This window comes from Chaetodon auriga, chromosome 6 (assembly GCF_051107435.1).
Source record: "Chaetodon auriga isolate fChaAug3 chromosome 6, fChaAug3.hap1, whole genome shotgun sequence".
In the NCBI taxonomy this organism is placed as follows: Eukaryota; Metazoa; Chordata; class Actinopteri; order Chaetodontiformes; family Chaetodontidae; genus Chaetodon; species Chaetodon auriga.
In genome coordinates, this window is record NC_135079.1 from 15,985,428 (window position 1) to 16,013,111 (window position 27,684).

A 27,684-nucleotide genomic window follows, 5' to 3' on the forward strand; every position below is an offset into this window, starting at 1 on the left:
TCTCTTCAGTGGTGACAGTCGGCTACTCCGTCCAGAAATTCAAATCAGCACGATTACTTACATCGAATCAACTGTAGATAATATGAAACAATTAGCTTGCTCACACCATATCAACGTTAAACAGTGCCCTTCTGTTGACTGAAAAGTCCTACTCTTAAATCTGCTGATGAGTTTACATGCTGCTTCGACTGTGCTGCTGGCTGGGGGCAGCATCAGTATACGATCTACACCAGAGCTGCACTGAATGAGCGAAGTCTCCATGTGAGGAACAGGCGAAGGGAAGCGCTCATCTCTCGCGAGGAACGACGCCGTTATCGGAATCTCTACAAACAACACGAGAATTCATCATTCACACGGTAATATAACCCAATCTTGCACGGTACATGTGTTGTGTGCCAGCAATGGGGGGAAGAAGCTGAATCAAAATCATATTTTAGTGTTATTTCTTCAAAGAGTTGCCGATTATTGCGTTACATTCAAGCGGCCTTCAGGCCCAACTAGCATGCTAACCGTCACGCTAGCTAAAACAGCGACTCGTTTGCACTGGTTCAGCTTTAGCGTTAGCACGCAAACCTGCAAATCCGATTTGGAAGTACCAGCTAACATTAGCTAGCATGCGATTCTGTTAGTACTAGTTCGGAAGCGTTAATATAAAATGGAAATATTTGCTGAAATGCTGCAGTAGTAACGTTTGTTAGGGTACATTTAGTGAAATTACATTGATGTTTAGCCGTCAATACTTCAAGTTTGACTTACGCAGTTTTATTTTGCCCATATTTCACATCGCTGAGAGACCTCTAGTCAGTTAGCTCGGCGTTGCTGTAGCAAAGTTGAATTTTGGAGCCACATACGAAGCTAAACTCAGATGGCCAGACTAGTAAGACGTTACCAGCGCTGTGTGATATTTTCATAGTCGTAGCAGCGGAGGAGATGGGTAGTTCTCAACATACGCAGGGTTTTTACCAAAATAGTACCCCAACATAACCCCTTTCCCCAATGCTACCAGAGCTAACTCAGTGCTAATAATACGCGAGCGCGTTTTTTAAGTTTCATGCTGGTTACAACGGAGAAGGACATGCTTGTGTTTGTCATCGCGAAATTACTGGAATGTAATCATGCTGGACCGAAATTTGGCCATTGATGTAAAACTAACCAGAGGAACTGACCCAGGCGAAGGCGGGCACAATATGTGTTAGGGTACCATGTTCCCCACCGTTTTGAGAGGGTGACACAGACACTGCCAGGGTGACCCACAAAGAAAATACTTATCGGTCGGATGCAGTCACCACTGAGCAGTTCCTTATACTTTTTAACGTCTTTGTAGACGCTGTGTAAAATGTAAGAAATGCAAATCATTTGCTAACAAGCTGTTTACTGACAATGGTTTTATTAAAGGTTCCTGAACCCAAGTAGTAATACCCTTCATGCAATCATGTGTTCACAAGGTGGTGAACCTCTCTCCACCCTTGCTTGTGAACAACTGAGCCTTTCCAGGATGCCCCTTTCATACCCAAGCATGATACTGTCACCTCTTACCAATGAACCTGTTTACCTGTGGAACTTCCCAAACAGGTGTTTTTGGAGCATTCCACTACTTTCCCAGTCTTTTCTTGCTCCTGCCCCAACTTATTTAAAGTTATATTAGTGAAGTCCATTAATTATATTGTCTTTTTTACTCTTATTAATTCGGTATATGTCAAAAATGATCAGAAAATTATCACATTGTTGTGTTTATGCTGTACACAGTGTCACCACTTGTTTTGGAGTTGGGGTTGTAAAATGGAATCCACTGTAGGCCTGCAGACAGTTGCATTTAGAAACATGGAAATGTATGTTTTTCACCAGACACATGAGATGGACAGCTAATAAAGCATGAAATATGTCTGGACAGGTTAGAATCTGAAATCTCACTGTCGTCACAACTGTCTTGTTTTTAAAGGAAAGTTATCATCATTGGTTTAAATCTTTCTTTGCAACCTCTTTCACATGCCATTAAAGATTTTTTTAGTTTAATATAAAGTCGTATCTTCTCATAATATAATCAGTGTAAAAGCTGAATAAGTCTTAGAGTTAGAGGTTAGTTCATTTGTTTGAGAAGCTCGTCACATTTGAACAGACACAGCAGGGAGATATTCTGCTTTAAGATAAGATATGACTTTATTAATCCCTCATCGGGGAAAATGGTGTTACACACAACAGCAATAGTAGCAGGAATAAAAAATACAAAATAAAAAAACAACTATATTTATGTACATTCTATACAAAAAGGAGTGTAAAAATAATAATGCTAATGGGAAATTGCACATGGTAAGGTATGGATAACTAAGTGCAGTGTTTTGCACTGTTGCACAGTAGTATATATATGTAACACAAAAAATGCATAGGATAAGATAGTGCATCAATGTAATAGCAAGATGTTAAACATAAACACACAGCAGTGCAAACAGTATGTATGTGGATGCAGTGCTACATTAAAACAATGCCAGAGTTGAACAGTGCTACTGCTGAACCCCTGACAGCTGCTTTAGCATTGCTTCTTACAGATGTGGATACAGCAGTCAGTTGCTGAAGGAGCTGCTTAGGGCCCCCGCCACCTTGTGCAGAGGGTGAGACGGGTTGTCTATGATGTCAGCTTGGCTCACATCCTCTCACCTCTCTCCTCTATATTAGTGTGACTTTTTTTGCAGTCTTGTTAACCAAGTTTTCACATTTTCTTATTTCAGCTGTGAACGATGGCTGAACAAGAGTTGGATGAAATTGTACAAATAACAGTGGAGGACTTTAATCAGGAGGACCATACAGGTAAGAGTCCTGTGGAACAGTTTGAAAACTAATTATTATTCTCACTGGATTTTTTTTTTTTTGTACAGATTCCATATTAGGAAAGTGCCGCATCAGGCATGGATATTTAATCATGAACAATTTTAGAAATTTTCATGTAATTGCAATTTTAATGTTAACTTACTTTATGCTAAGTGTGTACTGTTCAACTGTATGATTTAAAATCTGTGTGATAAACACTGCATATAGGACCTGAACTCTGTATCAGCAGTTGTTCAATGCTTCTCACTGGGACTCAAACAGGAGCACAGCTTCAGTCTGGTGAAATCCAACAAGGAGGCTGTCATGTGTTGTTTTGATAATGTCTCTGTGTTTGATTCATTGAAGATGTGCTGGACAATCATGAAGATGATGAAGAAAGGCCTCAGAAGAAAAAGAGGAAATTAAGCAGCAGTCAGGAGAATAGTAACAATAACCAAGACATATCTTTTATTAAGGTACCAGCTCTGTATAATTGACACTGTCAAAGCTGATATATTTTTTTTTTTTAGATATTTAGAACAGGACAGTATTTATTACTTTTTGCAACAAACTACATTGTGTTATTTGTGTTTCCAGAACCTGTTGGTCTCATTCACCGCATCAATCACCCAGCGATTGGAGGGAATTGAATCAAAGTTGCAGGCTCTGGATGCTACATGCAAAGCCCTTAAACGCAAACTGGACAGCATGGTTCCCTGTGCAAAGAGTCCTATCCAGGTTCCTATGGTTGCAGGGTCTCCTCAGGGAGCCACCCAAACTTGGAACAAAGTGCGATGGTAAGGTAACACTGTTGGCACATCTGTTCAGGCTTAGAGTGCATACAAACGGAGATAAAATAAAATAATTCTCAGGCCGAAGTAGATGCCGTCTTTAATGATGCAGAGGCATTGTCCTCTTAGCCATTTTCATTTGTGATTACAGGAATTAGCAGACCACAAAGTTAGTTTAGACTGTACAAAGTATGTATAAATGTGCCATTTAACCAGTCTGTTTTGATTTTTTTCTTCAGTGTTGTTCCACAAACAAATGTGATAGTAAGCAGTGAAACCCCGAAGGGCACTAGCCAAGAAGACACCCCTCTGGAGAACCTGCTCAGCAAGTGAGTGGCTCACATTCATACTTATATGCCTAGTAAAATGTAGAAATCCTTCCAAACACAGCGGCTTCCCTCAGTTTCAGTCCAGGCAATAGAGGCCTGTACAGAACATGAATTTCTCATTTACAGTAGCCAGTGCCATGATCTGTGTGTATGTTAGGCCTACAGATTACAGTTTTTTTTCCCTTTCAGCACAGTGACCAGGAGGCGGCAGAACACAATCCTGGTAAAAGTGCCGGGCCCTGAGGAGAGTCAGGAAGAACAAGAGAGTGGCTCAGAGGCCAGTGACTCTGTTTCTAATGGAGGCCATTCCAGCAATGCACAAAATGGCCAAAATGTGACACTTATCACACTCAATGCAGAAGGTATGACTTCACACTGCTGACATAGATAGAGAAACACACATATTTAGAGATCCAAGCAGCAAAAAATGCAGCGAAACTGCTTGTACCCTATTGTTTTTGTTCTCATCAGGGGTCCAAGCAGCATTGCTCACTGCTGGAGTTCTCATCATTGTTTTTTTCTTCTTATTCATTCTTCTTATAATTTTTCTCTGCTGAAAGTATTTGTCCAGCAAAAACTCTCAGACTCAGGCACTTAAAGTGACACTCATTGACGTCAGAGTGACGCTGTAATATTCAGGTTTACATTTTTGTAGTTATCTGCTTGGCTTCAAGTCAAAATTCTTTTATCATCAAGTGATCTGCATCTGGTTTTCTGCTCTATAAAAAGCAAATTTAGCTATCTGCTTGGACCCTGATTATTGCCGCTTGTGGCTATACTTGTTTTTGCTCTTGTTCCCTTGTAGTCTGTTTTTTTCTTTTAACCTTTAGGCCAGATTTCTCCAGTAATGGTTAAGAAAATACAAAACATGAACATGTTACCTCAACAAAAAGAACATGACTTCTCGTTCGGTGTGGCTTCTCAGCACAAGGAGGGTTAAGTCACCCAGCTCACTAATAACAACAGCAGTGTGGAAAAAAAAAAAAAAATATATGCAGCAAGGTCATCTGTGTCAGCTCTGTAATATGGTAATGGTATTTCTGGGGTAGTTACCTCGAATTATGTTCAGCACCTACAAATGTTAAAAATCTTTTTAGTTTGCGTCTCATTCACACATCGATGGCAGAGTGTGTGTGACAGGGAGCAATTTGGTGTTCTGTGTCAGTTTACACGTCTTTCCCAAAAAAAACTTACTTTGACATCTGGTCTGGAAGAATTGGGGAATGTACTGCCAACTCTGCGGTTAGTGGACAACCAGCTTTATCTGCTGCATCACAGCCACCCCAAAATAAATGCTTTCGAATCATTTTGTTAAAATTGGACTTATTTAACGAGGCTAACGTGAGTCTTTCAGATGGTCTCCATATTGAATGGAAAGCAATCTGCGCTGATGTGTCTGATGTTCATGTCGCTGTGGTTTTGACTCCGGCTGTATCGATAAATGCTTTGTTTGGTCATTCATGTTTCCAGTAGCTTTGCTCATGGTTCTGGTGGAGCCTGAGAGAGAATAGTCCATTTCTAATTGGGAAAACCTAAATTAAGTCCATATTGTTGTTGTATTTGCTGTGATTATTGGTTTGGTTATTTTCAGTCGACTTGGGAAGTTCTTGGTTATCTTCAAAGGCAAACTATTATTCATTTATTTGCAGCTGTGGGTTACCATGATAAAACTGTGTTAGTCAGCATTAGCTAGATGGTACCATGTGGTGTTCAGAACAGTGTGTCTCATGCTTTATTTGTGTGTTTGTTTGTGTGGTGGACTTAACAGTTAGCATGCACTGTGAGCAAGCAGCCAAACCACATATTCTGCTTTTTAATACCTTTAATAATAACACTGTTTTGCTCATAGTTCACCTAATTCCCCTTTACTGCCACAAGGGTGTGCTATTGTATTACATGAAGTATCTCAGTGGCTCTGTACCAGTGTAAGAGTGTGATGCCTATAGAGTAGATTTTTTGTCATATAGATGTATAGATGTGTTTATAACATTTGTAATGTGTTACTTCTCCTGTTTCCTCTAGATGATTACCCAGGGGGCACCTGGTTGGGAGATGAGAATAACCCAGAGATGCGAGTTCGTTGCCCAGTGTCTCCAGCTGACATGCTCCATATCACCACAAACTGCCGCACAGCAGAGAAAATGGCACTGACGCTGTTGGACTACCTGTTCCATCGGGAAATCCAGGCCATGTCGAACCTTTCTGGCCAGGGTAAACATGGCAAGAAGCAGCTGGACCCACTCATGATCTATGGCATTCGCTGTAAGTCCTCCTGCATCACTGACACCATAACCATCTAGTATCGACAAGTGTAGCAATGTCATGCCACCTGTTTCACTCTGTGATATGTTATTGACAAAGTGGAGGAAGACATCCTGCATGTCCTCTGGTCAAGTGTTTCTGAGCGGTTTGAACTGGCCAGTTTTTGATAACTTACAACCCTTATTCCAAAAACGTTGGGATGCTGTGTGAAATGCTAATAAACACAATCAGTTGACAACAGCACAAAGACAGTATATTTAATATGTTACCTCATCCAATTCATTGATTTTTGTAAATATCTGCTTATTCTGAATCTGATGCAACAACATGTTTCAAACTAGTTGGGACGGGAGTAATAAAAATACTGGGAAAGTGGAATGCACCAAAAACACCTGTTTGGAAGATCTACAGGTAAACAGGTTCATTGGTCACAGGTGATAGTATCATGATTGGGTATGAAAGGGGCATCCTGGAAAGGCTCAGTCGTTCACAAGCGAGGATGGAGCGAGGCTCAACACTTTGTGAACACGTGATTGTATGAGAGATATGACTACACGGGCTCGGGAACACGTCGTAAAACTGATGTCAGTAAACACAGTTCGTTTGCAAATGATTGCATTCTGTTTGTATTTACATTTTACACAGCGTCCAACTTTTTTCAAATTGGGGTTGTAATTGGCAAAATGACCCACTTGTGACTGCCAAGGCGGTGTCGAGTAACCACTGTTTATCTCATGATTATTACATGATTTCTGCACTGTTTAAATTATACCAATAAATTTCAGTCAGCCAGGGTTTAAATCCTTGCCCCCTTACTGAACTCTCTGAGACCTTCCCACATTTCATCCCTGTTCCATTACAAAGCGGCACTGAATTGAACACAGAAATAGACTGCAGTCTGTGTTCCCAAGGCGGGTTACAGCAACATGCATTCATCATTGCACACACGCATAAATGTGCAACACATTTTATGACATACCAGACTCTAAATGACAAGCACATGTCTGGGAGAAAGATCCTAATGGAGTCACCCTCAATTCAGTGAACTCTTTGATTCGTGATTAAGCAGCGTCAAGGTTATGATGGTAGGGAGAAGGATATTTATGAAAGTCTGTGGCCTTATGCTATATTTATATGGCTTATAATTCAGTGTAAACGGGGCCTATGTTAGTTGTAGCCTCCCTTCAGAGTGCAGTTTATGCCCCCTGCAGGAGGATTTAGTAAATATCCCCATGACATACATAAGAGTTTGTATACTTGGTTACCTTATTTCCTGTCAGCAGTGTGGGTGTGTAGTTGCAAGCAGATTTGGCCTGACATCGAGGTATGCATAGGCTGGAGCAGGGCCAGTTGACTTTTGGGTGACTCATTCTGCCTGCCTTTCAAAAAAAAAAAGGAAAAGGAATGAAGGAGCAACTGGCCTGCCTGCCTGTACAGGACCCATCAGGTGTGAAAGGGCTGCCGTACGCTGTCATCCCATTATGCCCAGATACCACTGAGTACCCCTTCTGTCTCATTTTCTACCCTCAGGCTGTAGCTGCGTTGTTAATTTTTGTAGAAATGAGCTGTCAAAGAGCTCACGCCCTTTAAACAATTCATAACATTGAGGTAGACAGCCACTAAATACAGCTGCATCCAGTCTCACCTGTGCATATCTCCACTGAGGTGCCGTCTCAGGCTTATGTTTACACTGCTTGTCAAAGGGTGTGGAGTAGACGTAAACAGAAACAGGACAGTTGTTTGCTTACGTTTTCATTAAAATGTACATCGGTTGAAATTGAAGTGGCCCTTTTATAAACACTTTGTTCTCTAATCAGACAACTTAATTATGTCAAGCTTGTATGTACGGTATTCTGTTGCAGTAGTCTGCTGTGACAGACTGAGGACTGTATGTAGACTAAATTGTTAAGAATTTAAGACTGAGTGTACAAAACAAGCCTCCAATATATGCCAAGAAACAAAAGTCACATTTAATAGTAAAACAAAACTTCATCAATAATCACTTGTTTGTCCGATGTTTATGTGAGCACCTTTTGACCTCTCTGTGTACCCACAGGCCACTTGTTCCACAAATTTGGTATCACCGAGTCAGACTGGTACCGCATCAAACAAAGCATTGACTCCAAGTGTCGCACCGCCTGGAGACGCAAGCAGCGCGGCCAGAGTCTGGCTGTCAAGAGCTTCTCCAAACGCACACCTCGCAGTACAGGTGGAGGTAAAGTACACATTATTATCAGGCTGCTATGAAGCATGTATGTTTCTGTGTTGTGTCTGCACCACATGCACCCTGAACAGTGAAGGCTGGAGTTGATTATTTGTCCACTTTGCCACATTAATATGTATACAAGGGCAAGGATTTCCTTGAAACTGCTATATTTGCTACTATATTCAGACGCTGTTATTAACACTACCTTAATGCTATATGACAGCCAGATAGAGACAAATAGAAAGAGAGACTCTGTCAGAGAGACGCTGAATCCAATGTGAAAATGATGTGTAGTGTAGTTCTTGAATCTAAGATGTTTTTCAAAGGTACTTCCTAGGATATTTATTTTTTGGGTTCAAGACAATATTTAGCGTGTGTCACTCTTTATCCAAACATATTGTGAAAAAAAAAAAAAACTCTACAGGGAGCATGAGCCAGAGAGTCTGGCAAATCACAACATGCAAACTAACATGACAAAAAATCACACAGATATGTACTCACAGGTTATCTACTGAGCTTAAACACTACATCATGTTTTAAAAACCGCACTCATGTCAAACTTTGAAGCTTGTGGATCTTTGTCTTTAAGAAGTCTTTGGAACCTTCTGACACCTTTCTTGTGAAATGCTTTGGGAGTGATCACTTTTATCTCTGTGGTCTAAGAAAATGAATACCTACCTGACTCCACTCTCATAAATCTTTATCAGCTGATAGCGTTGCTATGTTTCGGCGGTTGTTTTCCAGTCAAACAAAGTGCACAGTTATGAGAATCAAGAGACATGTTCTGCTCTTTCTTTTGCTTTGGGGGGAGTGACGCTACCACTGGTTTTCAGTTTGTAGTGTTGCATGTTACATTAGCTGGCTTGTAGTTATGAAACGCTGTAACTTTGAGCTGTGATTTTGAACTAGTGCAAAACCAACTTGAAAGGAATGGATGGAAGTGTTTTGTGTCTGCAAACTCTTAACTTTATCATCTTGATAGCCAAAGCTTTCTTATGGTTTTGACCAAAGTTTTCCCTGAACAGCTGTAACTGAATTGTCATTTCCATAAAAACTTACTGGCCCACCTGGGGGCTTTCTGTAGTATTACGCTGGTGCAAATTCTGGCATGACTGAACTACCAGTGAACTACAAGGTACATAATTTACAATGTGCCTTTTTCTCATTGATTGACTGCTTTGCAAAGACAAATGCTTGAAAGGTCCTTGTTGCTCTCTCACTTCCTATCCAGTTACTTTTAAGCAGGAAAATGACTGAATGCAAAGAGTCAACAAACCCAGTCACATGCAGTGAACTCAGGCTGCTCTTATTTCATTAGCTGTATGAAGGCTATTTTAAGACCTGAGTCCAAATGCAGATACAGTGTGTATTGCTGCAGATGGTTGTCATCTGCACACAATGCCTGCTGTCCTTCCCTCCCTGTGAGCCATCACCTCTCACCTCTGACCAGGGAAAAGTAAGACTGCAGGGGAAACCCAAATATCCTGTGAGCACACTCTAGGGGTGGGCCCTGCCTTTTCAGGCCACACACACCCCAGAGTGTTCAACACAAATACTAGTTCAGATGGTCCATGCACAAACATGCAAAATCACTCCCTCCTTAATCGGATCACATGTTAATGGGCAGGAAATAGGCAATTCTTCTGCTTTTTAAGCCATTATTTATCAGTGAGCCAGCAAGTAGAGCTCAGAGCAAAAACCTTCATAAGCCACCTGGCTCTTTCTTCCTAGTCTGGCAAACACAAGTACCGAGGGATTATTTACATAATACAATACATAGCAGTAATAACGACGGATGGGAGACAGCCTTACCTTTCAAAGCAGCATGACACAAAACTGACCTTTTGAGCTGTGTGTGATAAGTGCCATAAGGTTTATGTCATTTAAAACTTCATTCCATGAGTGTTTGTTTGTTTGTTTTATGCCGAAAAAAGCATTTCTTGCAAGAAATGACCTCAGATCCTCACACATCTTACAAGAGAAGGTGTGATGTGGTTTATTTTGTGTACTGTGGTGTCGTCTTCACTGTCACTGAGTGATCTGCTGTCTTTGATTGCTGACATAGTGTCTTGACATCTTTGGGTTGGTTTCGAGCTGCGCTGGGTGATGTGAGGGGTCCATGCAGGAGTTTCAGACTGCTGGTGTGATAGCGGGTGTTTAGACTGAGGCCTTGAGTTTGTGTTTGGCTGCTAGACCATAAATGTGTTTGGATGGCTAACTGGAGAGTCCTTGTTGTGTATTTAGGCCTTTGATAAAGTATAAACATGCCATCATCCAGCAGATGGTCTGGGTATTGGCCAGGTTTTTTACAAGAGGTTGCGAAGGCCCCTTGCATGACCATGTCTGGGTGTGTGTCAGTTTGTGTGTCTGTGTCTTAGAGACCTACTTCTTATTTTTTATGTGTCCTTGAATCTTGTGCACTGTATTCCTGACGTGCCTCCGCTGTACACATGAACGCACCATTGACCGTACTGTCCTCCTAACCAGAGGGAGGCATGGCAGAAGAAGCGGCCCACATTGAGACTGCAACCCAGCAGACCTTGCACTATACACTGGCCAATCAACAGGTCCAGTTCCACCGTATTGGCGAGGATGGACAAGTTCAGGTGGTGAGTGTCAGACATTTTATCCCTCAATCCTTCTCTGAATCCAATCCAAGTATTGTCTAACAGTAAGAGTATGAGCAGCATCCTTTCTCACAATATTTATCAGACAGATAAATTAGCTCCTTTTTTCTCATATGCATAGTTTTCTTGCTGCTGTCATATGAGGGTCCCACAGGGCAGGATTTGTAGTGCTGCGGGACAGATCAGGCCCTGTGACATAGCATTCTGCAGAGATACCTCCCAAATACCTAATTTTAGGGACGTGGGGAACCAGTCGATTAAACTCAGCGGCCTGTTGAAGATCTGAAAGGTATCAGATTTTTGAAGTGACTCTGTGTCTGTGGCATTGATCAAACTGATAAAGTGCCAGTTATCAGTTCAGTGTTTATCACAGAGGTTACAGTAATGAATTGACTGAGACCAGCTTGGCCCACTCTGTTTACTTGTTTGTGTATTCAAACAGCCAGTGACAGATGCACACAAGCTGTGAGACAATGTTTGTCATGATGGGTGTTTCATGAGGAGATAAATGAGATTTCCTTTTCCTAGTGCTACAAGTGCATGTGTGTGAATTGCAAAGTCAGTGTTACCAACTAAAATACGTGATTGTAATTATAACACATTATCTGATTATACTACATGAGCATCAGAGAAGTAATTTTCATTCTGCTGTGAGGTGCCACCTCTGTTCCTGGGTTTATTCACCGTATGTAATGACAGTGCTACAAGGCTACCTCATAATTTACAGCATTGAGTATTTCTGCTGTTAATAGGTTGCTGCATGATGCATGGGTTTGGAGGTAGTGATGATAGGTAACCCGCCTGAGAAAGGAACAAACAGCTATAAAGGATAAATGGTGGACAGACAGGAAGACAAGTTAGGGAGAAGGTGGAAGGGTGGAACAGAATGATTGTCAGGAGCTCACTGTGCAGTTATTACCCTCCCAACATTCTGCAGAGTATTACAGGGTGCAGCTGAGCCTGAAATTTATGAGTCCTGCCAATACAGCAGAGGAAATCAAGTATACTTACTGACGGTGATTCAGTGCTGCAACCATCATCTGATAATGATTGAACTAAAAATGAAAAAACTTGTGTTGTTCCCAGATTACATGTACCACACTAGGACTGCTTAGTTCATTATATTTAATCGTATTTCAGTACATTGCAGCTAAAATTAAGCTTAAAGCACAGGTTCAACCAAAGTCACTGAAACTCAGCGGGGACAGAGCCTGGAAATTCAAGGCAAGCAGGAGATGTATGTTTCATCAGAATGAGACGATTTTGATCAAAAATTACATTTATATCATTTATAATAGATTGTCAGTGTCTTCTTTCCAGATTCACTCAGCAGAGCAGATGCTGAAAGGATCATGAACCAATTTCCATTCCACTTGAGATAAAAGAAGAAACACTTTGTACAAATTTAATCAACATCTTATCTTTGTTTGCCTAAATTGGTCTTGCTGGAACTCGTTTGCCTTTTTCTTCCTCCTTTACAGCTCAGTTAGATTACCATACCACAGGAGGCTCTGAAACAATTCCATAACATACTGACACACACACATTGACAAGAATAGCACCTTACTTCATTTGCATAATTATCACCTTTTTTGTTAAAAATTGTGCCTGATTTTTTTTTTTTAAGACAGACTTGAAAGCTCGTTAAGATATCCGTTAAACACAATTAACAATTGTATTGTAGATTTCATTGTTGATGAGAATGGTGTTCCTTGATTTATTGATCACATTTATGTTAACTGTCCCAGCTGCAGCCGTCTCTCATCCTTCATCTGTTCCTCTCAGATTCCACAGGGTCAGTTGCACATTGCCCAGGTGCCACAAGGAGAGGAGGTGCAGATCACACAGGACAGCGAGGCAAGTGTGTGTGCGTGCACATGTGTGCCTGTGCATGTGCGTGTGTTTGAGAATGAGAGAGAGAGAAAAGAGAAACAACCAGCCACTCCTTTTTTGAGTCATTCTTCCTGCTGTATTGAATTTCTTAGCAAACACATGAGGAGTCTCCAAACAGAACCTAACTGTTACAGTGAAGTCACTCTTGAGGAAGAAGCGGTTAGCTGGGAAGAAAAATAACATTGTGTGGGAATGTCACTATGTTGTGTTGGAAGTCTGGTTTGTAATTTGGTCGACTTCTGGCTGACTGATGACTTGCATTATTTGACCGGCTATTTGAAATAATCATTATAGTTGTGTGGACATGTACGTTCAGCAACTGCACCCTTGATGGCCCTCAGACATCAATCAATGCCTATGTGATTACAAGTGTCTTATACAGTGCATTATGTAGGTCAGTAACAAGACCTGCGTCCAGCACATTACTCCACCAGGCTGCAGTATCCTTTGAAGAGGCCCTTTGTCATGTTGAAAGCTCACAAAGTGTTTCTTCAGAAAACTAGGGTTGATCCTCCTACAGCTGTGTGGAAGAAGAAGAATTCTAATTTGTAGCTACACCCAGTTCCCAATGATTGATCAAATTTGGGATTGCACAACTCACATTTTGGAGACATAAACTATGTCTGAGTCTACCTAAAAGAAAGAAAAGGAAGTGCAGTTTAATAGAGCATACTGTTACTTTTCATTTGTTGCATAAGTACAGTAAGACGAAAACTTTCATGTGTCCTTTGAGCCTTGTTTGTCTCTGTCTGCCCATGCAAATAGCCATCCCAATGAAGCATAACGCACCCGAGTCATACCTGACAACATTTAAGTCATTAGTGAATTTTAGCAAAAACAGATGTTTCCTATAGAGCATCTTAATGTTTATATATCCTCCTGCTTATGCATGGGGTTATGACTGTAGTTTCCACATAATGCCCAGATGTCTAATGTCCCCCACCAGACATGCACGCCGCATGCACACACACAGTGTCGGCCTGCCAGTTGAAATCAAAATCTAACTCCAAAACCACGCAGACTGCTGGAGAGGAATTTCCACATCAGCATCATTGTTAGTGATTTTTCGAGGATGTGGGAGACCGATTCATCTCAAGGCGCCAGTCTGCGTACACACATGCACACGTAATCACATACTGTATATGATCCGTGCCACAAATGCAGGGACATGCATGAGGGGCTACACGAGCTACATCCGCTTTTTTGATTAAAGATTAATCCCAATCTGAATGAAGCATGTTAAAAGGCTTGGTTAGCAGCTCATGTCACAAGGCAGAAAGAAGCTAACCTGGACATTAGGCTTCTCCGGTTTGCACATGACACGTAGCTTCATTTTGACTGTAAAAAATATCTAATCTAGTCTAGTCCTCAACAGTCAGAATCATCAGATCCTCATATCTCCAGAGAGCACACACTTATTGTAATGGTCATAACTGAGGAGTTATCTTGCATGTAGCATGCTGCCTATATACTCGTCACCAAACTAGTTAGGTAAGATTGGGTCAGATGCATAGATGGTGATTTTTATTCACAGGGCATCCCACTACTTATATCATTCAGCATGAATCATTTCCACAACTTCAAAATTTCATATGGGTCATGTAAACAGCATATTGTGGTTGGACTTCCCGAATTCTGCCTTATTCTGAAATAGAGCATTTTCCGATTAAGATGGGCAATATGCCAGTAATATTTGGGTTTTAGGACCATTCTTTGGATATGCACTGTTTACAGCACATTCAGAGTGTGTCTCATTGGGGTTTTTACCGCACCTTGCCACACACGTCCTCCTGTCTGCTTACGGTCAGCTCTGTGTGTTGCCAACAGTTTGCATTTGGGGGATAGAGATGTGTGCACAAAACAAAAGGCATCATTTCTGGACAAAACACACACCTACTTTTAAACATTTTGAAAGATTTGGATGTCAGCAGGTTTTTGGATATGCACAAATATTGCAACACCGACCTTTTCAAAAAGGGGGTTGAACGAATGAGATGAGAATTCAGAGACTGCACGGCTGCATTGGGGAATATTGATTTTCATTAGCCATTTAAACACCTTAGTGGGAATATTGTCTTTTTTTGGAATAAAGGCTCTCGGCCTCTCCATCTCTTATCTAATTTGGTCTAACTTTAGCAGTTCTCGACTACTCATAATTATGTAGCCACAACAACAAAATAAAAGTTATTATTATTAGTAGTATTTCTTCTTCTTGCAGCTCAGCCAAAGAGGGCTGCTGCTTGGGCAGCTTCAGCGTGGCCGTGTGCACGTCCTTACATACACGCAGGACACTTATGCAAAAGCAATTGACACCTTGACCAAGTGTTTTTCTCATTTCCTATTGAATGTTGCTAAAGGACACTCAGAGGAAGAAATGCATGATTGAGTGAGAGAGACCGAGTGAATTGGAGGCAGAAAAGCTCTAAAGCCTTTCCTGCTCTTTGTGGCTGAGCCCAGATTTTCTTCTCCTCTCTCCTTCTTATTCCATGATATTGTTTGTTTTTTGGAGTTCAAAGCTTAGCAACAAAATCCCACTTCTCCCAACTGCCACTCACAGAATATGTTTTCATTAGGAATGGGCCCCTTTCATCAAAGGCATTGGTTTTAGCATGCTTGAAAAGGAAATGAACTGTTTTAGAGATTACACTGCTCTCTGGCCATATGGCAGCTCAGACAGCACTTGATATATACATGAAATACAATTAGCAAGAGAGAACAGCTGAAACTTGGGGTTGGCTAAATATGGCTTATATGATGTGCTCTCTAATGTGGTCTTGTTAACATCACTGTGGGTGTTCAGAAACTTTATGATGGTCATTGCATCTTGATGAGACAGCGATGGGCTTGTGCCTGTGCGAACGGGCATCTGTTTTTGTTTACGGGAGCATCGATGTAGCCAGAAATGACAGAGTAGTTGACGTATACACAAAGACATTGCATCCCCTTCTCTCCCTCTCTCCTGTCATTTTGTATAAACTGCCAAACCCTGCATGCTCAAAATCCTGTAAAAACAATTCTGACACATCTGAGATATTGATATTGTCATGCTACACATTGCGTAGTCTCCACAAGAGTTCAGTTTGACACTATTTAAGGGCTTGAATTACCTTGGGACAATACAGGTTTTAGTAATCCGTAGTCCACATGGGTTAAGGCGAATAGGAGGGCAATGAAATAGGAAAGATGTGTCTTTTTTTATGGCTTTATGTTTGCTAGTTAAAAAAGCTAAATATATATGATGCCAACGTATAGTATGGCATCAGCCTTTTGACGTGACATATCACTTCTCTATTTCAGGGAAACCTCCAGATCCACCAGGTACACGTTGGTCAGGATGGACAGGTAAGAACACTTTTTTGCAGGAAGTAAATGTAAATTAATCAAATAATAAGTAAGAGTTATAATTAATGCTGGCTGTTCATGATAAACCATGTATGTGCATCACTTCTTACTTTCGTGCATAAATTACAAATCCCTCAAAAACAAAGGCTGGATTGCTAAATGTGAAGATGTTTGATTTTGTGTTAAAAATAATGGTGGCCTGCTTTATACAGTAGTCAAATGATTCGTACTGCTGATGCCTCATGCAGGTGAAACAGCTCCAAGACCGCTCGCATCATTTTGTAAAAGCAAAACCCCAAATTCATGATTAAAAAAACCTAAGCATCACCAACCATTGTCAAATACTCGCTGAATATCACATGTTCCATTTTGTGAAACTGCTTAATCTCTAAAAATCCTTTGTGATGCTGCATCGCCTTTCTTGAGGAACCCTGTTACGCTCAGCTCAGCAAAAGTAAAACGAGCCAACCACTCAGGAAGAGTGCAGAATTCCAAAGTGCGAGACCTCCCTTGTCAAATCATCTTCAGTTTCATGGCCATAAAATGAACAATTTCCCAACAGAACTAATAACATCTACATATTGTCAAACTTTCTCCTGTCTGGCAAAATCATTGGATATTTTTGCAGCAAGCATGCACACACTTGTGAATTAGTACTGGAGGTGGGCGAGCAAAGATGATTGTGCTTGTATGCTTTCACTGACTAAGTATTTTGTACTCTCTTAATGTCTAATTCTCATATTAACTTATTACTCCACCTACCTGCCCAGGGACTATGGGTGGGAAAAAGGCAATTTGCTCCAACCTGGTACATTACATCTTTCCTTGTTTTATAAACAGTCAGAGGTTTTTTTTGTCCCTCTTCAAATAATGAAACATGAAACATGGCCCCAAACTCTAAGCGCTGTCTGAGCAGGCTCTTCATTCTTCTTCTTCTGCAAATCTGAAGAGACGTCCTGTCCCAACCATAACTCTCTGTCAGTGACATGACTGACTAGTCCAATTAGGATGAAGTCTGTTTTACTAGTAAATGTAACATGTCTAACATAAAATGGCAGCCACCAATACCACTTTTTCCTTGCTGATACAGAGCACAGATACTAGTACTTAATAATACCATTAGAGTTCTAACATGCTGAGTACACACACGTTTGTATCTTTGTCCCCATGGTGACATTGTCTTTGCCCTAACCCTAACCCTAACACCATGAATCAGGTGGCTTTTTCGGTGTCAGTGAAGCGTCTCTTGATGGCTGCAGCTAAGGCTCCCGTTGTTTTGATGACATGGTCCTCATCTGTTTCTTTGGTCAAAAGTCTCTGTAGCACGATCACAGCAGGACTCACATCTGATGCCAAAGCATCAGAGGAGCTCACTTGTTAACTCTCAAATGGAGCCAGAACAGATGGAGTCTTTTCCAGAAGTGTCCACTGGTGAGTGCTGAGATTGTCAGGGAGGTCATATTTGGACCCAAATATTCCCAGAGTCTCTCGATGTAAGACTGTTTGGTAATACTGTTTCTGTGATGTGGTGACAGCTGGGAATCTCATACTTCGGCTCCAGTACACTGAGAAGACGACGAAATCCCGTATTGTCTATAACTGACAGCAGCTGGTCATCAGGAGCAATGTACTGGGTTAAGAGCTTATGTTGTCCTCACTGGCTGTTGGTTGTCTCTGGACTCTTGCTTCACCAGCGTTTGCTGTAAATTTGCCGTTTCCTGCTGCTAGCAGTAGCAGACTCCTTGAACTCTGCGTTGTGTTGGTTCTTTAGATGTTTTATTAAATTGCTTGTTAAATGAGCAACTTTTCACCCCGCCTCCTCTTTATAGTCCACAGTCTGCTCTACTTTTGTCATCATCACCTAAAATGTCTCCAAATTGCTGACATTGCTCCTCTTCCTCTGAATACCTGCTCAACTAATGAGAAGTTAATGCCATGTTATGATATTGGGTGCTATTGTTTCGGAGTAGTTTTATGATATCTACTGCCTCCTAAAGAAACGTATAGCCAAATTTTTTTTTCTGGATCTATTTGTGGAATGATTGCACAACAGCTCTTGTTTGCCCTGTTTTCACCATTTTGTTTTTCCATGTGACTGCACCTGGAAGATGCTGAATATTTGCACTTCTGCCATTCAGGCTAGTGAACCTTGGTGACATCTGTGTTTGGTGATGTCACCGGTGTCATGTCTGGTGTGCTGTCGCTGTGAGTGCAGCATCCCTGATGTAGGGCTCATAGAAAGAGAGACAGATGGTGAAATAAAATGCAAAAGAAGCCACATACAGAACAAATCAAACCATTCAAATACTTGTATTGCACATCACACATCACCTAAGAAATAAGGACTCACTATTTTAAAAACATAACGTACTTCCACTATAGTTTGGTATTTAAAGCCGCACTGTGGAGTTTTCCTGTCAACAAACAAAATTTCTGTTCACATACAGTGTTAGTCAGAGCTCTAACAAATACGTTGAATGCATTGCCGAGCGTTCTTCGTCTGCTCTGTCTTTGCTGTCCCTTTGCTGCGTGTCTTGGCATTTACCACCACCTGTAAATCAGTGTTGGTATAGAATAGTGTGAAACCAGATGAGCATAAAAGCATAAAAGTTGTGCTCCATAGCACCACTAGAAGTCTGAAACTCCACAGGGGTTGTTTCAGCTCATTGTTATTAATATATGATGCAAATATATTAAATTAATGAAGTTAATCTGTTTTTCTGTTGTCAAGTGGACGAGCATCTCGACAAACACAATAGACATCTCTCAATAGCTGGTTGATACAATCTACCATACAGTTTGATACAATAATGATAAGCGTCTGAGAAACACACACACACACGTTCTCCTGGTGTCTATGACTTTGTTCGTCCCTCTCCCCTCCTCCTCCTCTCTCTTGGATGTTTTGGACCGAGGGCCCTTCCTGTTTCTCTGTTCTTTCCTCTGAGATCCAAGCGAGTCTCGATCAAAGCAGAGCCAGCCCGTGTATGACCATTGCAGGCCACATGTGGACGCCTGAAGACCAACACATAATTTTACATTCATGATTTCATCATGTTTGTCCAGAAGTAAAGCTTTAGGGAGGGAAGTTCTTTCTCACGCTGCCCGTCTGGTGGTTAAACTGTTCTGTGTTATTTTGTTAGGACAGGTGTTTTTGTGTAACAGCCAACAGAGGCCCTTCATCTTATAAAAATGTGAGTAAAGGCTACACATACTCACCGTTGGGATCATTACTAGGAAATTACACATTATCATTCATGTTTTAAAGGCAATGAATTCCGCATGGCCCCCTAAGAAAAGTAGCTACACTGTTCATTACCTTTGCATTACGCCCATAAAACAGTTGCGTTACCTGCATTAACTGAGTTGCTAAATGTTTCAGGGCCAACGCTGTGTTCAAACAAACAAAAGCATGGCATGACAAAACAACCGCCTATCCTCATTTGTGTTGTTTTATGCTGCACCTGCACCACAAACGTAGAGTTGTCGTAGCTCAACATGTGCTGCAGGGCAGTGCAGCCTCACCAGCAGGCATGGCGCGGTGTTGGCCATTCAAAGACATGCACGTACACAATCCTACTGGATTATTTTGTAACATGAACAACATCTTTCTGCTGTTTACCCATCGATTGTCACAACAGAGCGTTAAATGATTATCGCTGTGATACCTTTTCAGAGTTGCAAACTTGTGATAAACCACTGTGGTGTGTCTCAGCATCTGATAAGGCTCCAAACTCATGGAACTATTACTGAAACCAACCTCATTGGATCATATTTCATCATTTCACCAGTATCTTAAACAACACCCCTGCCAACACAGCCCCAGGTTTATAGTAAAAATAGCTTTAAATTCAGATTTTGTGAGTTGTTTTTGCCACTTTGTTGGCTCAGTCACATGCACTCTGCATATAATTCATAAACTGCTGGCATGAACTGAAGGCAGAATAAGACAAAGGAGATTTTTCCATCGACGTTTTCAGAGCTTAAGAATGTAATGCAAGTAACAACCTATTTGTTCATTCAGTAAAGTAATGCCTTACTTTCTTCCAGTGCAGTAGGTAGTAATGTGATTACAATAACATTACTGTCAGTACATTACAGTGTCTGTACACTGCACCTGAAAACTTAAGACAGTCATCACCCTTTCTATGTAATATATCAAAATCTGGGCAGGAGTAGTTAAAAGCCACCCATTGTCTGGAACAGTATGTTTTCAGCTGCTCGGTTCTCCATTTTATAGTCTGATTAAGAACTCAGTCATCCATTTTATTCATAGGTTCAAGGCACCATTAGCTATCTGTGTGCGCACACTTTTATGATGCGTTAATGCATCTGCTTTATACAAGGGTTTTTTTTTTGTTGTTGTTTGTATTGTTTTATTGGCTGTTTGGCTCTGTATGTGTTTTCAGTTGATTGAGGTCGTCACCACACATCCTCGAGCTCCTTCCCGCTCTCATAAACACACATGCATGCTTGTGCCCTCGATTGACCCGCTCGCTGAGACGCAGCATTCCTTTCTGTCTCTCTCTAGGATCTTGGAACAAGTTTTGGCAAGAGTTTGGTTTAGATTTTGCACCGCAACACACATTTCCAGCAGTTATTCATATCAGTTCACAGTGTACATGAATTGTTTTTGCAGATCTCCATCAGCTTTATCTCATTTGGCTGTTGTTTGGGATTTTCTGTCAATGCCATACAAAGCACGCTTTAACGGTCCAGTGTGTAGAATTCGGTGGATCTATTGGCAGAAATACAACTTAATATTCATAATTATGTTTTGATTTGTGTAGAATCACCTGAAAATAAGAATTGTTGTGTTATCATTACCTTAGAATGAGCTCTTTGTATCTACAGAGGGAGCGGGTCCTCGACCACAGATTCCGCCATGTTGTCCCTCCATGTTTCTACAGAAGCACAGAATGGACAAACCTAACACTGACTCTAGAGAGAGCCTTCCCCATTTTTCGTGTTTTTAACAGTCTCTCTAAGTTTTCCTATATGCTTGGAAGGGGAGGGCGCGACGAGGAGTATCCAGTTGGTTGCAATCTGCAACCTCACCACTAGATGCCACGGAATCCTACGCACTCAACCTTTAGCATCAGCACTATTTGAAACTGCAGTGTGAGACAGGCACTGGTTCCTTGGAGATAGATACCAAAGCGTCAACAGAAAGAGAACAAAAAAACTGCACAAAGGCCTCTATTCCCTTGGCAGTGTCTGGGAGCCTAGTCCAATAAAAAGCTCTTTTATTTTCCCTTTCTTTTTAGCTCATGCTTTGATTGGGTCTGTAAAATGATATGAGTGCAGTGCCAAAACAAACACACAGTGACTTATTCTTTAAACCTCATGTTGCAGGTCGAGCTTTTCACACACATGCAGTGGTACACTGCAGTGGCAGTGTCTCCTCACTTCTAAACTCTCATATTTTCATGGAGCAGAGGGCAGGCAATGTGAAGGTCATCTCTTAAGACGGATGAATCATGGAACGAACATAAAGACACTCAAGGGAAACAAGAGCCCAAACAAGTATGATATTAGAGATAGTTTTAAGCAGATAATCCCTGCATCAGAATGACATACTATGTCTTTATCATGATTGCTGTAATGTATCTTGGACCAGAATTTGTTACGAAACACTGACAAAGATAATTCAGATCAGGCTTAATCCTGATGTGCTTTCTTAAAAGTCAAGTTTGTGTATTTACAGAGAGGTCTACATCAAACAGGCTGTGTAGGATATCACTGTTTTTCTAATCTGACAGAACAGCTCTGAGGCTGTGTTAGTGTAACTCAGCATACGCAATTCATCAGACTTTCTCTGGGGCAGTTTTCCTCTCCTCCCCATTTCACGGTCTCTTCTTTTCATCTTCTGTGTGCTATGTAGCTGCGGCTCTACCTGTCTTTAAAGGCCTCCTGCCGCATCCAATCACTGTTGGTCACATTAACTGTCAGACACACTCCTGGTTGAATCTTGGCTGCAATAAGATCCAATACATAAATAAAACAAAGTTGTCTCGGGCGCTGACTTTTAACAGCTCCAGAAATTTTTGCGCTCTTTGGCTCCATCAGGGTCTCTTAATTTATGCGCATGTTTTCCATGTCTGTCTGCACCTGGCTTATTTTGTGCCTCTCTGCAGTATTTGTCCCATAGAGATTCATTATCAAAATCAACAGTCTGAGATGGCCTGGCTCTCATTTCAGATCTCATGAGTCATATGAGCTGGGTCTGGCCACAGTCTGAATTCGAGATGTGTCTCATTTACTGGACAAAATTTCAAACTAAAAGGTGTCAGGTTGCATTGAGAAGACGAGTCTCAACCGGGCAGAAGCTTCGTTATGGAAGCAGTTTAGTAATTACCTCTGCTGGTTTCTGTCCCTCTCCACTCAGGATGGTACGGGTTAAATTACTGCTGCACATGCCAAATCAATCTTTTTGTTTGTTTTTTAATAAGTAACATGTATTGTAAGTTCTCTCCTCGAAGCTGTCATTATATTGCCAACAAACAGCTGACTGTCCATAGAACATAGAGATATGATAGTTTTCCTGAGCAAGAATGACTTTATATCAAGGAAAAGACATTACACATCACACATTACATGCATTGTGTTCATTGGCAGTATGCTTAGAAAAAAAGTGGTGTTGATATGTCTTGTCAAGCATTTGCAGTACAATTACTGCTGCTACAGTTAGTCCTGTGCAATCATGAAATCAATACATTTTGCACTCATTAAGGAAAAAACTAAAAATAATCTTTTGCTCACAGCTTGCCAGTTGTGTGTCTCAGTGTGTCAGTCTTTGAGTTATCATCATGTCATGCTGTTCTGTAAGTAAACTAGGACTAAGCATGCCATGCTTACTGTTACATAATGGCTCCAGAACGAATTTACGCAGCAGTTTTTCAGTAAGAGACAAGCGAGAGGATTTGGGGCCTTGTTAAAGGATAAGGTGTCAAACCTATACTCCAGCTTTACTGACAAAAGAAATTGAGGTGTCTTTGTAGTTGAGGAGACAGGCTGTGTTAAAATGTTGAGAGGGCTGCAGACTGACCCCTCCGTCTGCCCTCTGTCCATCAGTCATGCTCAATATTCTCACTGGAGATTTTACTGCATGCCATGAGCCGCGCAGTGTGCTGAACACACACCTCACTTTTCACTCTGTTAGTCTAACTCCTCATGCACACATTGAATCTGTGCAGTTTGGCTGCAGATGTTTGTGTATCCGCTTCCACATCAGCCTTTGCCAACTTAGCTAAACCTAGTGCAACTGTGCCAGCTGAAAGTCTGAACCAAATTGCATCCAAAGTTCTCTGCTGGCCCATAAAATCCCTCTCATGCAGACGGAAGAGAAGGCAGACTCATGAAACTATAAAATAACTAGTCTTTTACTGCACTCCCTGTCTGTCATAGCCTCTTATCTAGTGCCCTACTCCTTCTGCGCTGTGATCTTACCCTGCACTGATGCAGACCAAATGGAGGATTGGAAGATGAAAGGAGCGACTGATGAGGAGGAGGGGAGAGAGAAAAAAAGATGAAGAGAGGAAAGCCAAGAAGGGAGACCGTCTGAAAGAGATGTTTTTGTCATTCATGATTGAAAACTGAGACCAGTTGAGCTGTGAATGGTGCAAAAACACCCTTGCTTTCCCCTTACCCATCTTTGCTGTTACTCTCCTTTCTGGAAGCAGTACAAAACAAAAATAAGGTAATAATAAAACCTACACGAGAGCAGCGACTCCACTGTTGAGTAAGGTCAGTTTCTCAAAGACTCTCCCTGTCAGACAGCTTTAAACCCGTGCCGTGTCAGTCTGAAAAATTCAGTTCATCTCAAGAGACCACTATAAAGCTTCAACAAATTTACTGATCCTGTCATCTGCCTGCGTCATGTACAGATGATGGACCTGAATGCCGCCCATTGGGGCCTGATTGTCAAGAGTCTGAACACAGTCTCCCCCTACCTCACTTCCTCCCCCTAGTTGAGCCTCTGCCATCCCTTTCTGTCAGCACATGTTGCGGTGCATCTGTTGGACCCTCCCAAGCGGCCTTCTTCATGGCCAGTGTGGGAACTGGGTCACAGAACTGAGTCCAGCTCGGCACTCGTCCCTCAGTCTGTGCTGCCAGGACCTGTAAACACAGAACCTGTCTATAACCAGGAAGAATACAGACGGTACACATTGAGTGGCGGTGCAGAGAGGGATGAAGGATATGTAGAGGAGTTGATGACGGAGAGGATGAAAAAGGACAATGAAAAGTGAGAGAATTAAGTGAGGTAATAGAGATGAAGAGGAAACAGATGAATTCATGTGTTTTGACTTCAACTCAATTTAAGTGTTGATGTTCTCACAGTTGTGTCCATTTGGGCTGGAGACATCAGTTCCTCCAATGTCTGTTGTCAGTTAGCCTCGGTTCACGTCTGGTGTTGTGGGACAGTATCCCTTGATGTGTCATTTTTACACACAAAGCAGATACTTGAACAATCTGTAGGGTAAACCTCAGACAACCAGAGTGTGAATTGTGCAGGAAACAAACTGCTGTCCTGAGTGACTCAGTTGTCCTATTTCTCTCTGCACAAGAATGTTGTTTCTTCTAAGCGAGGAGTTGTTGAGATTCCTGTGATTCACAGTGAGATGGGAGGGCAAAAATCAGATGAAAAGATACAAACAAGATGTTTTATGACCCACGTTTAGTATAAGCGGGATGTACGTAAGCTGTCCAGGATTTAGAGGTCTAGCAGTGTATCCTGTTTCAAAGGAGTAGTGGTCTGCTTTGTGTCCTTGTGGCATCATAGCCTGGGGGTAAAGGGTCAGATCGGGGAATCCTTACTTCTGAATGTGTCAGTGGGTGTGTGTGTGTTTGTAAGTCAGCATTTCTGAGCAGTATGGAGGAGGGTACCCCCAGTGGTGTTTTCTTTTGTCTTTGTGGGTAGAGCCCAGGGTCGCTAGCTGCGTGAGTAAGAGGGACCAGATGTTTTAGATGCATTTCAGTGTGACTCACTGACAGCACAGGCCTGCTGCAGCCCTGCCTCTTCATTCCCAGCACCACAGGGCTCATCATCCACCGGTTTCAGCATCAACAGGATAATGATGGGGACAGAAATTCTTAAGCCAATTGTTAGAGAATATCAGAATAAGCATATTTTGATTAACACAGCTAGATTACTCATCAGTTATTAAAATTACTATTGGCATGTGTTTGGCTTGGTTTAATTTCTGCCTGGTTTTCTTTTCTCTTGCACATGTACCACGAAACTGCAGTGAAATGCACGTGGAGCTTTTTCAACACACATGCAGCGGTTCACTACAGTGGCAGCACCTCCTCACTCATATTCTCATACTCTCATTGAGCAAAGAGCAGGTGACTTGTAGCTCAGCGTTTTAAATCGGATGAATCCCAGAACGACACTCAAGGGAAACAAGGCTCAAACAAGTATGATATCAGTGGCTGCATCCAAATGACACATGATGTCTTTATCATTGGAGTAATGTCACGTGACAATGACTTTTTTTTGTCTGATTTTTTTGTGCTTTCCTTTTTTGGCTTGCACACACACCACAAAAATGGAGTGAAATGGATGCAAAGTAATGTGTTTGGAAAAAGGCAGCATGACTAGCAGTCGGGGAGCAATAAAACTTGTTTTCGTGAGAATAATAGCAAAACAGCTTGCATAACTCATGCTGTAACTATAGGTGTTTTTGTAAAATTCATCAATGCAAAACGTTGAAAATGGCAATAAAAAATGGTATTTTCAGACCACACATTCTTCTGGACATTAATGCGACTATTAAATAATTATGCCTTAGAAAGGACAAGACAGATGGTTGAGATGGATGCTGCATGATACAGAGTCCTCGGAGTGGTTTGTTTTGTTTCCTCTTTCACCAATGCTGACGAGTGTATGGGCGGTGAAAGTAATTGTATCTGACAGATGTGATGTCTCTATGAGTTAAAGACTCAAGTGTGCTACATGCTGATGTAAGACGACAGATGTTCTTTCATGGCAGATCTGAGACTTGAAGCAGAGCTGTTGGATTATTGGCTGCAATATGTCAAAGGTGCTAAGTGCGCTGGAGTTTTGGACCCGTTAAGTCTTAAATGTTTGGGTGTACTGTTTTTAAAGGTTGGCCTGAGGTTGTCTGGACACGTTTAGTGTTAAAATTTTGTTTCCAGTGCATTTTCATTTTTTTTGGGATATTTAAAGGGGACTGCCAGAGCAAGAGAAATAAATAAAAAACAGAGTAAGATGTGTCACAGTTGTGTCAGAAAAACAGCATTTGATTTAGGAAACGTGTTGGCTTTCATCAATGTGCATCTCTATATGAAATGACTTGTTAAGATGGGCATTTTGTGCAGTATGATATTTTGTTAGTTGAGTTTTACAACCTCTGTATATCATCTCCTCTGGCTCCAATGAATGAAACAGGATAATTGGAAACACGATAAAGTCATCATCTTAAATCATGAAATTTACCGACATTGTAAAAATGCCTTCATCAATTAGGCAGGCCAAGTTTGGATTTACGCTAGAGAACAGAGAAAGCCTTCAGTGGAATGTTCTTTCTTTTCATTTTTAAGGGGCCTGACTCTTAATTATGGCTGTTATTTTTGTCATCAGTCCCCCTTTGATTTGCTGGTTCTGGATCAGAATTCAAGTCAAGCTGGTTTTGTCATAAAACCTCTCTGAGCTCTGTCTGAATCTGACTCCCAGTCTGCTGGTGGGAGTTGTGGAGCAAAGGATGCAAGGCAGTGTTTGATTGGATGCAGGTGTTGAACTGTGGTGTACAAACAGTGTCCGGGTGTGGGTGGAGATGGGAAGCAGTGTGCTAGGTTACAAGGTTAGGGATCGTGCAAGATGTAATGATTTATAATAGGGATGTATTTTGAAGAATCATTTGTAGACAGGAGATGTCAGTAATGTACATTAATATCACTTCTGAAGTGTAACTGCAAGTGGAGTGAGAGAATTCACAAATCATTGAGGAACAAAGCATAGTACTGTTTGGCTTCCATTTTAACTTCTGGCATTTTTTGATTTGTATCACAAGCCCACTGTTGTCCATTCAATCATATTATGAGCTAATTCCCAGCTGAAATCAAAACAGTCCTCCGACTCAGAGGTAAAATGAAATGCATATGTAACTAAAAGTTAATGACTGCAGTGAGACGCAGTAAGGCCAGTGTGTGCATTTTCCATTTTCCCAGTCTATGCTAAACAAGCACTCAGAACACCGCTGTGTCTATGAGCGTCTTTACAGCCAAGTTGCATCCAGGCCCTCCACCCCACCTACCCACCCGGAGATAGTGTTTCTGCTTGGACATCTGTCCAGGGTTGGCAGTTGCAGATGTTGTTGACGGCTGTGAAGTTGAGAGGAAGTTCCAGCCACTCCAAAGTCCAAATGTTTCTTTTTTCATTTCCCTGTTTTGGTTAGTCTTTTTCTTTT

General features: G+C 41.5%; 1 protein-coding gene across 1 annotated transcript in view; it reads left to right on the forward strand.

The window, feature by feature from the left end:
* Nucleotides 1–27,684, forward strand: part of banp (BTG3 associated nuclear protein) — a 37,164-nt gene continuing 9,480 nt past the window's right edge. The window contains exons 1-11 of the mRNA XM_076732588.1: nucleotides 1–356; nucleotides 2,724–2,802; nucleotides 3,169–3,278; nucleotides 3,400–3,599; nucleotides 3,833–3,922; nucleotides 4,112–4,284; nucleotides 5,945–6,184; nucleotides 8,241–8,399; nucleotides 10,878–10,999; nucleotides 12,803–12,874; nucleotides 16,208–16,252. Of these exons, the coding sequence (XP_076588703.1) occupies nucleotides 2,733–2,802; nucleotides 3,169–3,278; nucleotides 3,400–3,599; nucleotides 3,833–3,922; nucleotides 4,112–4,284; nucleotides 5,945–6,184; nucleotides 8,241–8,399; nucleotides 10,878–10,999; nucleotides 12,803–12,874; nucleotides 16,208–16,252 (1,281 nt within the window). The 5' untranslated portion in view covers nucleotides 1–356; nucleotides 2,724–2,732. The remainder of the gene's footprint in view (nucleotides 357–2,723; nucleotides 2,803–3,168; nucleotides 3,279–3,399; nucleotides 3,600–3,832; nucleotides 3,923–4,111; nucleotides 4,285–5,944; nucleotides 6,185–8,240; nucleotides 8,400–10,877; nucleotides 11,000–12,802; nucleotides 12,875–16,207; nucleotides 16,253–27,684) is intronic.